Source organism: Euprymna scolopes, chromosome 43 (assembly GCF_053919585.1).
Source record: "Euprymna scolopes isolate OS-2025 chromosome 43, ASM5391958v1, whole genome shotgun sequence".
NCBI lineage: Eukaryota > Metazoa > Mollusca > Cephalopoda > Sepiida > Sepiolidae > Euprymna > Euprymna scolopes.
Window position 1 is genome coordinate 61450698 of NC_136524.1, and position 13971 is coordinate 61464668.

At 36.1% G+C, this 13971-nt stretch overlaps 1 protein-coding gene across 9 annotated transcripts in view; it reads left to right on the top strand.

Moving 5' to 3' along the window:
- LOC145268363 (E3 ubiquitin-protein ligase HECTD1-like) overlaps window positions 1–13971 on the top strand; it is a 252115-nt gene that overhangs the window by 70032 nt on the left and 168112 nt on the right. For all 9 annotated transcript variants that reach the window (XM_080123895.1, XM_080123902.1, XM_080123901.1 and 6 more), the window contains exon 4: window positions 12744–12974. In XM_080123895.1, coding sequence (XP_079980021.1) covers window positions 12744–12974 — 231 coding nt within the window. The remainder of the gene's footprint in view (window positions 1–12743; window positions 12975–13971) is intronic.

The window sequence follows — 13971 nt, forward strand, 5'->3', positions numbered from 1 at the left end:
AACAAAATGTTTTTACTATAAGCTTTAAAAAAAAAAAAAATCAGGTGTTTTGTATTGAACTGGGGAACCATTTGTTAGAAGTCTCGAACCCAACCCTTTATTATTATTATTATGGGGGTACCGTGTTTGGACTCCAGCTAGGCTCTGGGACATAGTTGCTGATTCTCTGTTTTGAATATTACTTTTCACTGCTTTTGTTCAGGATTGAACTCAGCACCTTTGGGTAACTGTAAACTTTGATACAATTAATAGGACCACTCAGCCATATGTCACTGGGACAATTCTTAGTTGGGTTTTGTTAATGTTAACCTTGAATAACATCATAGGTTTAACATTAACAAAAACAAACTAAGAATTGTCCCAGTGACATATGGCCGAGTGGTCCTAGTCGTTGTATCAAAGTTTAGTTACCCAAAGGCGCGGAGTTCAATCCTGAACGAAAGCAGTGAAAAGTAACATTCAAAACAGAATCAGCAACTGTCCCAGAGCCTAGCTGGAGTTTCCGAACACAGTATCCCCGTAATAATAATAAAGGGTTGGGTTTGAGACTCCAAACAAACGGTTCCCCAGTTCGATACAAAACACCTGATGAAGGCCGGAGGGCAAAACGGCCGAAACGTTGTGACTATAACAACCAAGATGAGGAAGTCAGTCCGACAATCTCAATCGATGTTAAACTTTAAAAAATTGGAAAAAAAACAAACAAAAAAAAAAAACTGAACTCCCCGGTGTTTCCTGAGGTAAAAGAAAAAAAAAAAGCTGGTAGGTAGGATTGAACCCGGAACATTAAAGCGAAGGTGGAAAAAATCCTGACATGTTACCCACTCGCTCACTGCGGCAGAGTAACAGAAAGTGTTTTAATTTAACAATTAAAACTTAACTAGCAGGGCTACCCGGCGTTGCCCGGGACCGTATAAACAATGAAAAAACAAAAGCAGATATATACATACATACATACATACACACAGACGTTTGAGATTTATATATATATATATATATATATAAGATAATGACAGGTTTTTGGGGGGCCCCCCTTGAAGAAAACTGATCAGTTGACCTACTTCTAGTGATCCGTTTGACGTGAAATTTCGTTATTTGTCATCCGGGTGATGGGGCTTCAATATGATAGCAAATTTGTCAAGTTTGGTTGTGTCTGTCAAAAGTTTTAGCGATACATACAAACCTACATACACACAGATGTTTGGGATTTGGGGGGCCCCCCTTGAAGAAAACTGATTAGTTGACCCACTTCTAGTTGTCCGTTTGACGTGAAATTTCGATATTTGTCATCCGGCTGATGGAGCTTCAATATGATTCCACATTTGTCAACTTTGGTTGTGTCTGTCAGAAGTTTTAGCGTTAAAAACAAACATACATACACACAGACGTTTGAGATTTATATATAGAAGATGAGGTCAAACATATCCTGCAGTTAACTTTTACTGCGAGGCAGTTTTCTCCAACTTTGGATGTTTGTTTCCTCAAGATAGAGGTGGGGGACCAGCTCCCCATAAAAAATGGGGGAGTCCATTTGAAAAGCAATTGTTTGATATGACGGTTTTCACTGCATTGATCAAAGTCAATTTGCTTTCTGGGCGTACCCGGCGCAAAAGCCCAGAAAGAGTGTCATCATTTCAATTTACTAAAAAACAAAAAAAACATAACACAGAAAAATAGCGCACTTTTTTATAAGTCTATCAAAATAAATCTAGACACGACATCTCTTTGCAAATCATACATATTACGATCTAGACCAGGGGTGGGCAAACTTTTCAGTGCAATGGCCGCATTAAAAAATTCTAAATTTTACTGGGCCGCATAGTATATTTTCCACTATAATTGATATTTAAAAAAGACAATAAAAGGATTTCAGAGAAAAAATATAATTTTCATTTATTAGCATTTTAAAGTACTATAGAAGATTCCCATAAAACACATTTATTTGAAAGATACAGTAACTTTAAACTTTAAAAGAAAACAATTTTATTAATATGTATTTTTAAGTATGAGCTTCATATGAAGCACATTTGAAAAACAAATAACCTTGTTTGAAGAATAAAAGCAATTCTGAAGTAACTTTGTTTAAAGAGATTAAAAAAATCTTAATTTTTTAGAATAAAATCTTTAAAAGATACACATAAAGTAACTCAAAGGACAAAAATGAATTTATATATTAAAAAAGAACCGTTACATGAAGCATATTTATTTAAAAATAAAGTAACTCAATTTAAAAAGGACAACATATTTGTATTGATATTTTAAAACAAATTTCATATGAAATATATTTGAAAAACAAAGTAGCTCAGCAACTGAGCAACAGAAGGATCAAAATGACTCGGTGAGAATAATGCAACTGACTGCAATCATTTACCAGTTTGTTGAAATTAGGTGTCAAGTTGCTTGTACTGATTCTTAACACTGACTGAAGATTTAAGTCTGTGAGAAGTGATCTGTTCTTTGACTTGTTAATTTTCAATATAGTAAAAGTCTGCTCACATATGTAAGTTGAAGCAAGTAACAAACATCTTCCTTGCAAGATTTTTCAGATTTTTAAACTTTTCTGGGTGCAGAGATGCATAAAATTCGACTAGTGGTTTATTTTCAAAGGTCCTTTTTAAAAGAGTGGTCGGCTTGCAAATCAATAAGATCTACCTGTAGTTCTTCGGCAGCTGTTTCAATGTCACATGCAAAAGGTGAGCTGAGCAAATCAAACTATCTTTCAATTGCCTTGAAATCAGCAAATCTTCTGATAAATTCCTCTTTTAGAGCCATCAAGTGGGAACTGTATTTGTCTGATAATGCTTGTGTAACAGCTCGTGTTTTCAACAGAGGAAAATGAACAAAGTTTTGCTCTTTAAGTTGATTGGCAAAAAGTTTAAGTTTCAATTGAAACGCTTTCACTTCAACATACAATTCATGAGCAAATACACTTTTGCGTTGTAGTTTTGTATTTTACTCACTCAGCTTTTGCAATATGTCTACAGCAAATGCAAAATCACAAACTCATTCGTCACACTCCATTTCTTTTAAAAAGTCACAAGGGATTTCTTTCATATTAAAAAACATGACAACCTCTGCTTTAACGTCCCATATTCTCTTCAGTACTTTCCCCATCGGATATTTGTGTGATACAGCACATCAGTAAAATCTGCCTCGATATCTTACGAGAAACATTGGAACTGCCTGTGTTTCAGTCCCCGTGCTCTTAAGTCCACTGCACGCTCTACTGGATCCATAACATGTTTTAGTTTCAAAGATGACTTACAGAGGCTTTCTTGACGTATGATGCAGTAAAAAGACAACACACTGTGCGATGGAAAATCTTCTTTGATTTTTTTTTATTGATCAAGGTCACAAGGCCACAGTGTTTGCCTCTGAGTGAAGGAGCGCCATCAGTTGTAATACTTGCGAGTTTATCCAGGCTTAACCTAGACCTGATTAGGCTGCTAATGATACTGTTGTATAAATCGTTTCCAGTGGCTGTGTCTTTGAGAGACTCCATGGATAGCAATTCTTCTGTAATTTCAAAGTTTTTGTCAATTCAAAAATGGATAAGCATCAGTAAATTTCACGAAAATATGACCATTAGTTGATTTTTGCTAGATTTGTTAAACTGATGTTTTCAATGCTTACGACAGGGGAACGTTATTTTAAAGCGCCACTTATGTAAACAGCAAAAACCCTCATGACGAATTTGCTTCTATGCATGCGTCATACGTCATGGTAACCTGATTTACTTTAAATATTTGAAAAAGCGACACAATTTCGGCGACATCGTCTTAGCTCGGTTGCTTAAAGCCTGGCCTCATTATATAAACGTTTGGTGTGAGATGTCTTTATTTTTTTAATTTTTTTTTTTTTCGATTTTTTTTTTTTTTTTAAATTTTAATATTGAAGCAAGGTTATTTAAGCCATTTTTCAAATGTTCGTTTTTCTGTTTTTTTTTTTTTTTTAATTTTAATATTGAAGCAAGGTTATTTAAGCCATTTTTCAAATGTTCGTTTTTCTGTTTTTTTTTTTTTTTTTTTTTTTTTTTTTTTACTTTGCTTATTCTTAGGTTTTCATTAACACCCCCACCTCCGTCCGACCACACACACCCAAAAACACCCGGGCAACGCCGGGTACTTCCCCCCACCCCCACCCCCGCTAGTCCTCAATAAATTACTTTTTAAATCTAAATATTGGAAAATTGAAAAGTTAGCTCCAAAAATGGTTTATGAAACATTAATTTCCATCATCATTGCCTCTGTTAAGTCTAGAAAGACAATGGATACCCCTTGTAAGGGTAGCTGCATGTGTAATTAGGAAGCAAGGGTTGCGCAATCCCAACCACCTGAATCTACACTTAGTCCAGTGGCAAGGAAAAGTCCAGGATGATGGAAACAACGCAGAGATAAGTGGAGAGCAGATACGGCACTTGGAATTCCCAAATGGTCACCCATTTTAGTACTGACCTAGCTCAATGTTGCTTAGCAATCTGACAAGAACTGGTGTGTCAACGTGATTATGCCATTTAATCTAATCCTAAATCTAAGTGGCAATGTGCCCTACCCGTGTTTTGGTTTTTATTATTCAATAATTTTATTATCCATTAACATTCGCAAAATTAAAAAAGATATAAAAATTAATATTTACTAGGTAAAACAAAGTTAGTTTACCCCGTTATTGCTTCGAAAATCAGATAGAACGTGACGGTTATTTTTTCCGAATTTAATCGCTTCAATATAGTCAAGTAAAATTCTTTTTCTACATTTGTTTTTAAGTAATAACTTTTTCTAAACCAAATAATTAGAGTATATATTGAACATCTATAACACTAAAGTTTGGAAGTTTTTTTTTTTTTTTTTTTTTTTTTTTTTTTTCTTTCTTTCTTTCTTTCTTTAAGTGCTTTGCCACAGTCGGTTGTTTTCTGCTCTCGACCAATGAATCAGTCAATTCGAATTGGACTAATACCAATCATGATGGCTTATGCAGAATGCACCTAATCACATTAGACAAGTTGAAACTCGTGCATTCTGATTAGTTGAAAAATAGTTCATATTGAAAATGAGTTTATTATAGTCAATGTTTGTATTATGTGGGAAGATTCAATCTTCTGTAAAATGCTACAAATTTATGACTCTTATTTTCTGTAGGAATGCGTTAACTATGGCTAGTAAACCAAACATGGCTCGTAAATCAAAACAAATTCTTGATTCCTAAAAGTTTCTGTATATTTGATTGTTTTAATAAATGAGGTTTAAAATTGTTGCTTTTCTTGTGTCTTCAGACAAATTAATTATATTATGTTTTTTTATGGGGGTGGGCATGGCATACACGTTTTTCACAGTGCAGCTGAGAAATATCACTGGAGGCCTATTAAAAAAACGTTTTATTTTCTGAAATGTTAAAGTATATTTTTATGGAAGCTGATAATTACTGAACAAAATGCGGAGGTGATTAAAATGTTTGTGATCCATATATGTATTTTCATTTAGCTTTTTCAACATCTTTTTATCCTCAGGTGTGTGGCAGGTTATTCTGGTTCTTTAAAGATAGTTAGCTATATTGTAAAAAAAAAAGATTACATGCAAATCGAACATTTCATTAATGCTTCTTGGTTGCATTATGAAGTATAGAGAATGCTGTTTATGGGGGGGGGATAGACTAGAGCTAGAGATGTCACATCTTTGTTTTAGTGGAATTTACATTTTTGTAATTTAGAAATGGATTTATTTCTCCCTTGGTTGGACTTATTTTTTTTTTTTCGCTTTTTTTTTTTCTTCTCTCGCTGGTGCTATCAGATTAGGCTGTTTAAAGATACTAGCTTCCTGGCCTAACTGGCCCTGTCGGTGGGGCATTAGAATACGCCGACTGCCCCTCTGCAGAGGGTAAAAGTCCCTCAATGGGGGTCCTGGATATGACCTTAAACTATATCCAGTGGTGAGGGCCCCAGCTTGTGGGCTTTGGGGAATGTGGAGCCAGCCTTTAATTACCATTGCTCCCAGGTCCACTCTGACCCGGAGTGGTAGTACCTGTTGGGGTCCCAACTATGGGTTAAATAGAAACCGACGTGAAAACAAATATATTCTATTAAAAAAAATTTTCTTCAAAATCTTTGGATTCGGCGTTAAATAACCCGAAAAGGGTTGATATGCCGTAAAACAAAAACAACCAACCAACCAATCCTGGCCTAACATGCATCAAACCATGATGGTATTTTTTTCCTTTCTCTTTATAAAACTCAATAATGCTCTGCAAAAAGAAACTTAGTCTTTCACAACTAGTGCCATTCCTGTCTGCAAAAGCAATTTTTAACCATGCTTGTGGAGTTGGAGGTTATAAAAGAACAGAGTTGGACTTAGATGACTGTTAGGTGTTGGATTTTTTTCATCTCTGCAGAATCAAGCCTGAATATTAGTAGGAATCCTAAGAATCTTGATTCAAACCATATACTTTGATTCTGAAACTGGTTTTAACTTTGGCAGTAAGAATGGCTGCCAACAAAATTGTTTGGAGAGACATAATTGTTAACATAGTGAAGAGATGCCTAAGACCTCCTAAATTTCTTATGAATTTCATTGTTATTTAAATGTAATTTATTTGGCAAAAAAAAAAAAAAAATAGCAAAGTGCAACAAGCCATGCAAATATACCCATGTAAGTTATTTACATCCACATAGTCTGCATGCTTTGTCTAAGGTTGCTTAAAAACTGAATGTGGTAGGTTGTTCCATGGAACAGAAATGCAAAAAGGTAATGCTGTCACCCTTCTATTCAGCTGAAAGCGATAGTGATAGTACATCTTTTGCGGGTTTCTGTATAAACCAATTTGCCGCTTGAAATCTCTTTGAAAATTAGTTTTTTTTTTTTTTTTTTTTTTTTTTTTACAAGGTAATTGCCACTTATCAAGGCCCGGAAGCCACTCAGGGATAAGGGTTATTGTAAGTACAGTACGTTAGTGTGGAGATTTAATGAAGTGTCTACTTAAGGGGGGGGCGGTTCATCAGGAATCTGTTTACATTGGACTTGAAGACATCCAGGTTGTAGTCAGGAGGGAAGTGGGCAGATGGAACAGTTCCACAGACATGCAGTTCTAAGAAAGGAGCTTTATTCATGGAATCTACGTTTTGATTTAGGTATAGATAAAGAGTGGGGAAAGTTTTTGACAGTGGATTCAGCTAGATGGGTGTTTTTCGTAAAAGATAGGCAAGGGGGGACCAGAGATTGGAGTTGAGACGAGCACCTGCCATGGAAGTAACGATAAAACAAAGATAGGCTTGCAATGTCTCTTCTGTGGGAGAGAGGTTGCAGGGAAGAGAAAAGGGGATCCCCCACTAAGCCACAAAGTCTATTTTGTACTCTGTCAAGGCAGGATAGGCTATTTTTAGCAGCTCCTGCCCAGATATGACAGCAGTATTCCAACCTTGGACATACTTGGCTTTTACATAGATAGAGAATTGCATCAGTAGTGAGATATCTTCTGGAGCGGTAGAAGGATCCCACCATCTTTCCAGCGACCTTGGCAACAGACTTGATGTACGTGTTCCATTTCAGATCAGGAGTGAAGATCAAGCCCAGAAGCTTGTCAAAACATGGGGCTTCTCCTAGACGAGAGCCATCCATTTATATTGATGCCAGATGGGGATCAGAGCGTTGATGATGTAAAGATAGGAGTTTGGTTTTAGATGCATTAAAAGTAACCAGCCACGTCTTCCCCCACTGAAACACGTGCTCGAGATCAGGAGAGAGAATCAGAGCTTTGTCATTTACAGCCTTCGATGTGTTGCCGTAGATGGTCGTGTCATCAGCATAGATGTCAACAAATGATTTAAGTATGTGTTTAGAGAGATCATTGATGTAGATCAGGAAGAAAGTTAGGCCCAGGATGAACCCTTGAGGGACTCCAGCATTAATACTGCAGGCCTCTGATTTTTGTCTATCAATCACTACTCTTATGAGTCTGTCAGAGAGAAATGATTCAAAGATAGAGAGAATATTTCCAGTTATACCGTAGCTGGAAATCTTGTGAAGTAGGCCTTTATGCCATACCTTGTCGAAGGCCTTTGATATGTCAAGAGCAATTTCCCTAGAAAGGAAGCCTTTGTCAAGAGATTCACTAATCCTATGAGATATAACCGTTAGCACATCCGCGGTAGATCTTGCAGAACGGAAACCATATTGCGTGTCACTAAGAAGGTTATTTCTGCTGAGGTGTTTGACTATTTCTCTATTTAATATGGATTCCAACAACTTATGACATACAGGAGACTTATTGGTCTGTACTGAGAGGGAGATGACTTCTCACCTGAGTTCTTAAATACAGGGCATACTGATGAAGTTTTCCAGGGTGTTGGAAAGCACTTCTCTTTAAGGCAACGCTTAAACAGTTTTGTAAGTATAGGAGCAAGTTCTGGTTGAAGCTTTTTTAACACTATAATTGGGATGCCGTCAGGGCCTGTTGATATTTTACATCAGAATCCAGTCTCCTCACATCCTCTGCTGCTCAGATGACAATAAATTTAGTCTTTGGAAAGTCCCGTCACCATCTTTTGGGTAGATAACAATTTGCTGATTGGATGGTATATCTTCAGTTGTTAATCTTTGTTTGTCCAGCGTATGAATGTAAAGTTCATCCAGAGATTAAATGAGGTGGGAGGGGGCAGGAGATTTCGTGCCTTCAATACGAAAATGCCATTACTTTTAGGTCTTGCCTGTTAGGATCGTATCTACAGATAAAATTGAATCCATCACATGTATGACCTGAAAGTATTGTGGATGGTATGTATTTACATAAGTTGAAACATATGCATTTTGGAGGAGATATTAAGAACTTGAAAATTTATATAATTATTGAATTTGTGATTCATTTGTTCCAGCTCATTTTGATTCATTGGTCTAGTGGTCTCCACCACTTTACTGTTTCGGTACCACATTGTAATACAGCTCTCTATTCCAGTAGCTTGTGTTTAGGATTTGCAGGCTTCTGGATCTTTGTTTTCCTTCTATCTATAGCCTTGATCTTTTTGATATTAAAGTCAACAGGCATCTCCTGTTTTTTGGACAATAATCTTTCTTGTTAGCTCCTTACATCAACTGGCTTCATGCCTCGTCTCAAGCCCCCCATCCTTAAGTCCCATAAGGATTTATCATAAAATAATCAACTTAAAATTAAATTTGTAGCAATTTCAGAAATGGATCATTAAAATTCTATGCAAAACTGATTCCCCTTTATTCTAAATAATTTTTGCTGTCACTTTTTTTTTTTTTTTTCTTTTTTCAAGAGTATTTACATATAATCACTTAAAAAAAAAACATCCGACCCAAAATAGTCTTTTCTAGTGTTAATATTTTTATTACCTTCCTAAATAAAAACTTCAAATATATGTCGATTAATATTGGTTAGAGCATGTGAAAGGATATTCACTTCTGAAAAAAATGGTTGTATTTTAAGTGATTGTTTCAGTTTTTAAAATATGACCATTTTAGTGGAACTACCTTGAAATCTGAAATTATCTAGAGCATTCTATGATTGATAGGCATTGTGATGATTAGTCTTTCTATTAGGATGTACCAATTAGCAAACTGGCTGATTACTGATTTATCAGCAAATTTTTGTTTTCATAAATGATACTAATATTAAATTATATTGCAAACAAAAACAAGTTAACTCCCTTTTTTGCTTGCCAGAGAATATTTATCGAAGAGACCGGCATCGTTTACACCATTTTATCAAATAACAGGCATGAAGACCTGTAGACTTTGACAACTGAATTTGAGGCAAATAGATGTAAACATGTCGAAAATTCCCCCCCTTTCTCGTCCTATCGAATTGACATTTTTTACTTTAAATCACAAAGAAATTATTTAATCTTTCAGTTTTCATGTTGAGGAATTGTACAGTAAATTGTGACGCTGTGCAAACCCAAAATAAAGCATTCTTCATCAGTCATACTCTTGTCCCTCATTTTTGGATTCTTGCTACCATTACATATTTTTCTAGTTTAGATAATGTATATTTTGTTGCAGCAAATAACTAATCAGATATCAGACAAGTAATTTAAATAGTGAAAAAATGACTAATGACAATCTTCAGCCGTAATGGCAACCAGTTTCTGTTGGAACTATTTTGATGTCAATCCTAAGAATACAAATACTGCTGCTTGCTTGTTAAACCATCAAGGGGTGGAAAATCAGCAAAAACTTTTACAATGACTAATATGCTAAACCATCTTGCATATATTTTTCTTTTTCTAGTTTAGATAATGTATATTTTGTTACAGCATTCCATTAAAAAAATACTTCACTGCAAAATAATTTTTTTTACTTTTACAAAAGTAAAATCTAAATTCAACTATTTCTTGATGAAATTAGTATTTCATGAACTACAAACATTTGGACAGCTACAACAGATAATGCTCCCTTTCTGAATTTGACAGGTCATTGGTTTTTCAAATGATTTTGAACAGTGCAGAGCTGTGCTTAGAGTTTTTTCCATTCCCTGGTACACAAACACGTTAATAAATGAAGAATTGCACAATATTCTGGATGAGTATAAAATCTTCAATGAACTTTTCGTTGTCTTACAGAATTCAGGAGCAAATATTGTTGCATTGTTGCTGGTGTCAGGGAATGTGGTTTAGAATGACTGTCGTACTTCATACATACATACATACATTGCAACTCTCAATAAATGACTTATTTTTCCAACAGTATGTTAAGACAATCATTACAACTGGCAGAAATATAGTCTTTCACTTTAATCACTCCGCATTAGCAAATTAACTGAAATACAGGATCAGATTAATTTGGAAAAACAAACTCGTTCAAAATGTGACCACATAGGGGAATTCAACATATCTGTAATATAAATCTCACCTGTCTGTTTAAATATATGTATGTTTGTGTGTCTGTTTAAATCTTTTGACAGGTGACGGATTTTCATGAGATCAGTATTGTTTTGAAGCTCGACCCTCTGGACAACAAATATCAGAAAATTGGTTAAAAACATTAATTCCTTAACTCTCAACTGGACCCTTTTCTATAGGGAGGGGTCGCTTTTTCCACCAATATTTTCGAAAGTCATCTCTTTTTCGATTGACTAGCCTTAATTTAAACCTTTGCCACTTCTGGTTTGGTGATGGACGCAACAGCAAAGACATGACTTTTTTTTTTTTTTTTTTTTTTTTTCACGTTCTTTTCCTCCTCCAGCTATGGGTTCAAGCCTGCCTACTACCACTTTTTTTTTTTCCTCAACATACACCTCCAAACACCTGGGCAACGCCAAACACCCAGGCTAGTATGCTAAAAATAAATTTAGAACAACAAAAAGCTCTTGTAATGTATGCTGTTAAGATTCCTGCTATAACAACTTACCAATGGACTTGTTCAAAAAATTGTCCAGTTACAGAGTCCATTTTGAAGCTCAACGTCTGACGACAAATATCGAAAAATGGATCTTCCGACCACTCTGTATCAGTTAAGATAAAAATGAAATGTAACAAGTTCTAAGATGTATCTCTCCATTGTACAGTATATCAATACTCTATGGCTGACTGGGATAGCTTCCATACAGCCAGCCGTGGTTCTCTCCAGAATGTGCTGCTGCCATTGCACACAGAAATCACTTTTTCCATTGCTTCCAACGTAATAGATGTACTGAGACTAAAGCCACTTTCAGGACTGCTAGCAATCACTGTAAAAGAGCAATAAAAAACATGAGTTGTATGCTCAGTCCGTTAAGTCCAAAGTAGCTGAGCAGTGGCTTGGTTCCCACCAGTTTTCGCAAATAGCAAATAGGTTCCTGAACAGAAGGGTGTGCTCTATCCCAACTATCATCAAAAAGTAATCTTGTCAGCATCAGACAAAGCCGGACTCTTTGCCAAGAACTTTGCAGCTAATTCTACCCTATGCAACCAAGGCCGTCAACCCCCTCTTATTTCTGCCTGTATCAGAAAACACGCCATGCTTCATACAAATATCTGTGCGTGATGTTGCCAAGCTAATCAAAAACCTTGATTCCAGTAAAGCAACTAGCCGTGACAGTATTCCAATTATAGTGCTCAAAAAGCTTCAACCAGAACTAGCGCCCATCCTTACAAAACTGTTTAAACGCTATCCTAAGGAGAATTGCTTCCCATCACCCTGGAAAATCTCGTCAGTATGCCCTGTATTTAAGAATTCAGGTGATCGCCAATCTCCCTCTCAGTACAGGCCAATAAGTTTCCTGTGCATCATGACTAAGTTGCTGGAATTTGTTAAATAGAAGTAATCAACCATCTCGGCAAAAATAACCTTAGTGACACATACCTAAACACTCGGGCAACACCAGGCACGCAGGTTAGTAATAAATATTCAACAAAAACAAGTATTTTTATTATCTACAGGGAACGTAGAAATTCATGGTATAGTACCAGGCGCTATGCTACCGCTCTAAGTAAGATGGACCCATAGATTCTGTATCTATCTAGGAGACAGCGGGGATGGGTAGGGAGGGTGTGTGTGTGTGTGTGTGTGTGTGTGTGTGTGTGTGTGTGTGTGTGTGTGTGTATATATATATGAGCAGAATGATGGTGCATTTATTTTTCATATCGGAAGATTCAATCTTAAGAGAGTGCAGTTTGTAAAATCAAAAATATAACGTTGCTTTCTATATTTTATACGTTTACATATTAAACTTGCTAGTTTTGTCTTCATTATTTATTTTCATAGCAAGATTGCATGACCTTTATTAATGTTTTTCTCCCCTTTTTCCTTTTTCAACAGGTTTTGGAACTTATCTGTACTCGTGAATCTGGTTCAGTTTTCGAGTCTGGTGGCTTGAGCTGTGTTCTTACATTTATCAGAGAACATGGTTCGCAAGTTCACAAAGACACACTTCATTCGGCCATGTCGGTTGTCTCAAGATTATGCGGCAAAATGGAACCCACTCAGGATACAGCGCTGGAAGGATGTGTAGAATCGTTATCAACTTTATTGAAACATGAAGACTCATTTGTAAGTATTCGTATTACATAGATGAATAGATTTTTTTTTTTTTTAAATGTTGCTGTAACATAATGGAAGAAATTTAAGTACGAGATCAAATTTGTACTACTTGTTCAACAAGCAGCAACATCCGATGCTTTCATTGTGGAAAAATCCTGATATCAAATAGTTTTATACTCTGAAAATTTCTTCCCTTTGGAATTCTCTCCCTGTTGGCAGCTTCTCTGACTGTACTAAAACGCAGAAATTTAAGTATAATGTGAATCGACAACTCATTGCTCAACTTAAGAGGGGTCCCTGTAGATATGGTTCCTAATTCACAGTAGCCCTTAAATTTCTGATAATGCAGTGTATTTGGGGGTTAAAGGAGTAAAGTCACGTCTAGTCTGGTGCATCAATCACTAATCTCTCCTTGGACAATGTCCAAAAAAGTATCTAACTTAATGTCCACCAAGCTCCAGTGCCTGACCAATCACCATCAATGTTGCGCCCCTGTACTTGTTTTACAAGTACTTAAATGTGTTCTGATGAATTGCTGTTCAGGTGCGTCCACAATGTAAATACAACTGACCGACCCGTTGGTCATCAAAATCCTACGCCTTCACTGAAGTTTCCAAGATCAATTACTTACATGATTAGATAAATGAATGTGGGTGTACAATAACAAGACGTAAAAGGATTGGAACTGCTTTTTTCATTGCAATTACAAATTTATTAAATTTATCTTCCTCGCACACCAGGAAGATATGACACAAGGTCAGAAAGAAAAATGGGACCCGAAAAGCCAGTGCTCTAGAGAAAGCACTTTGGCCTACAAAAAATGCTTGACCAGCTCAGTTGGCATTTCCCGGTAGATGCCCCTCAGGTGATTATCAATAAACTAACCCCTTCTCAAAGGATGAGAAAGTAATTCCTGGGAGAATGAATCTCCTGGAACTGCTCAGGGCCATACCTTAGCCCAACCTAACAAGCCACCTAAATAGCCAATCTAAATTTTGTATGAAAT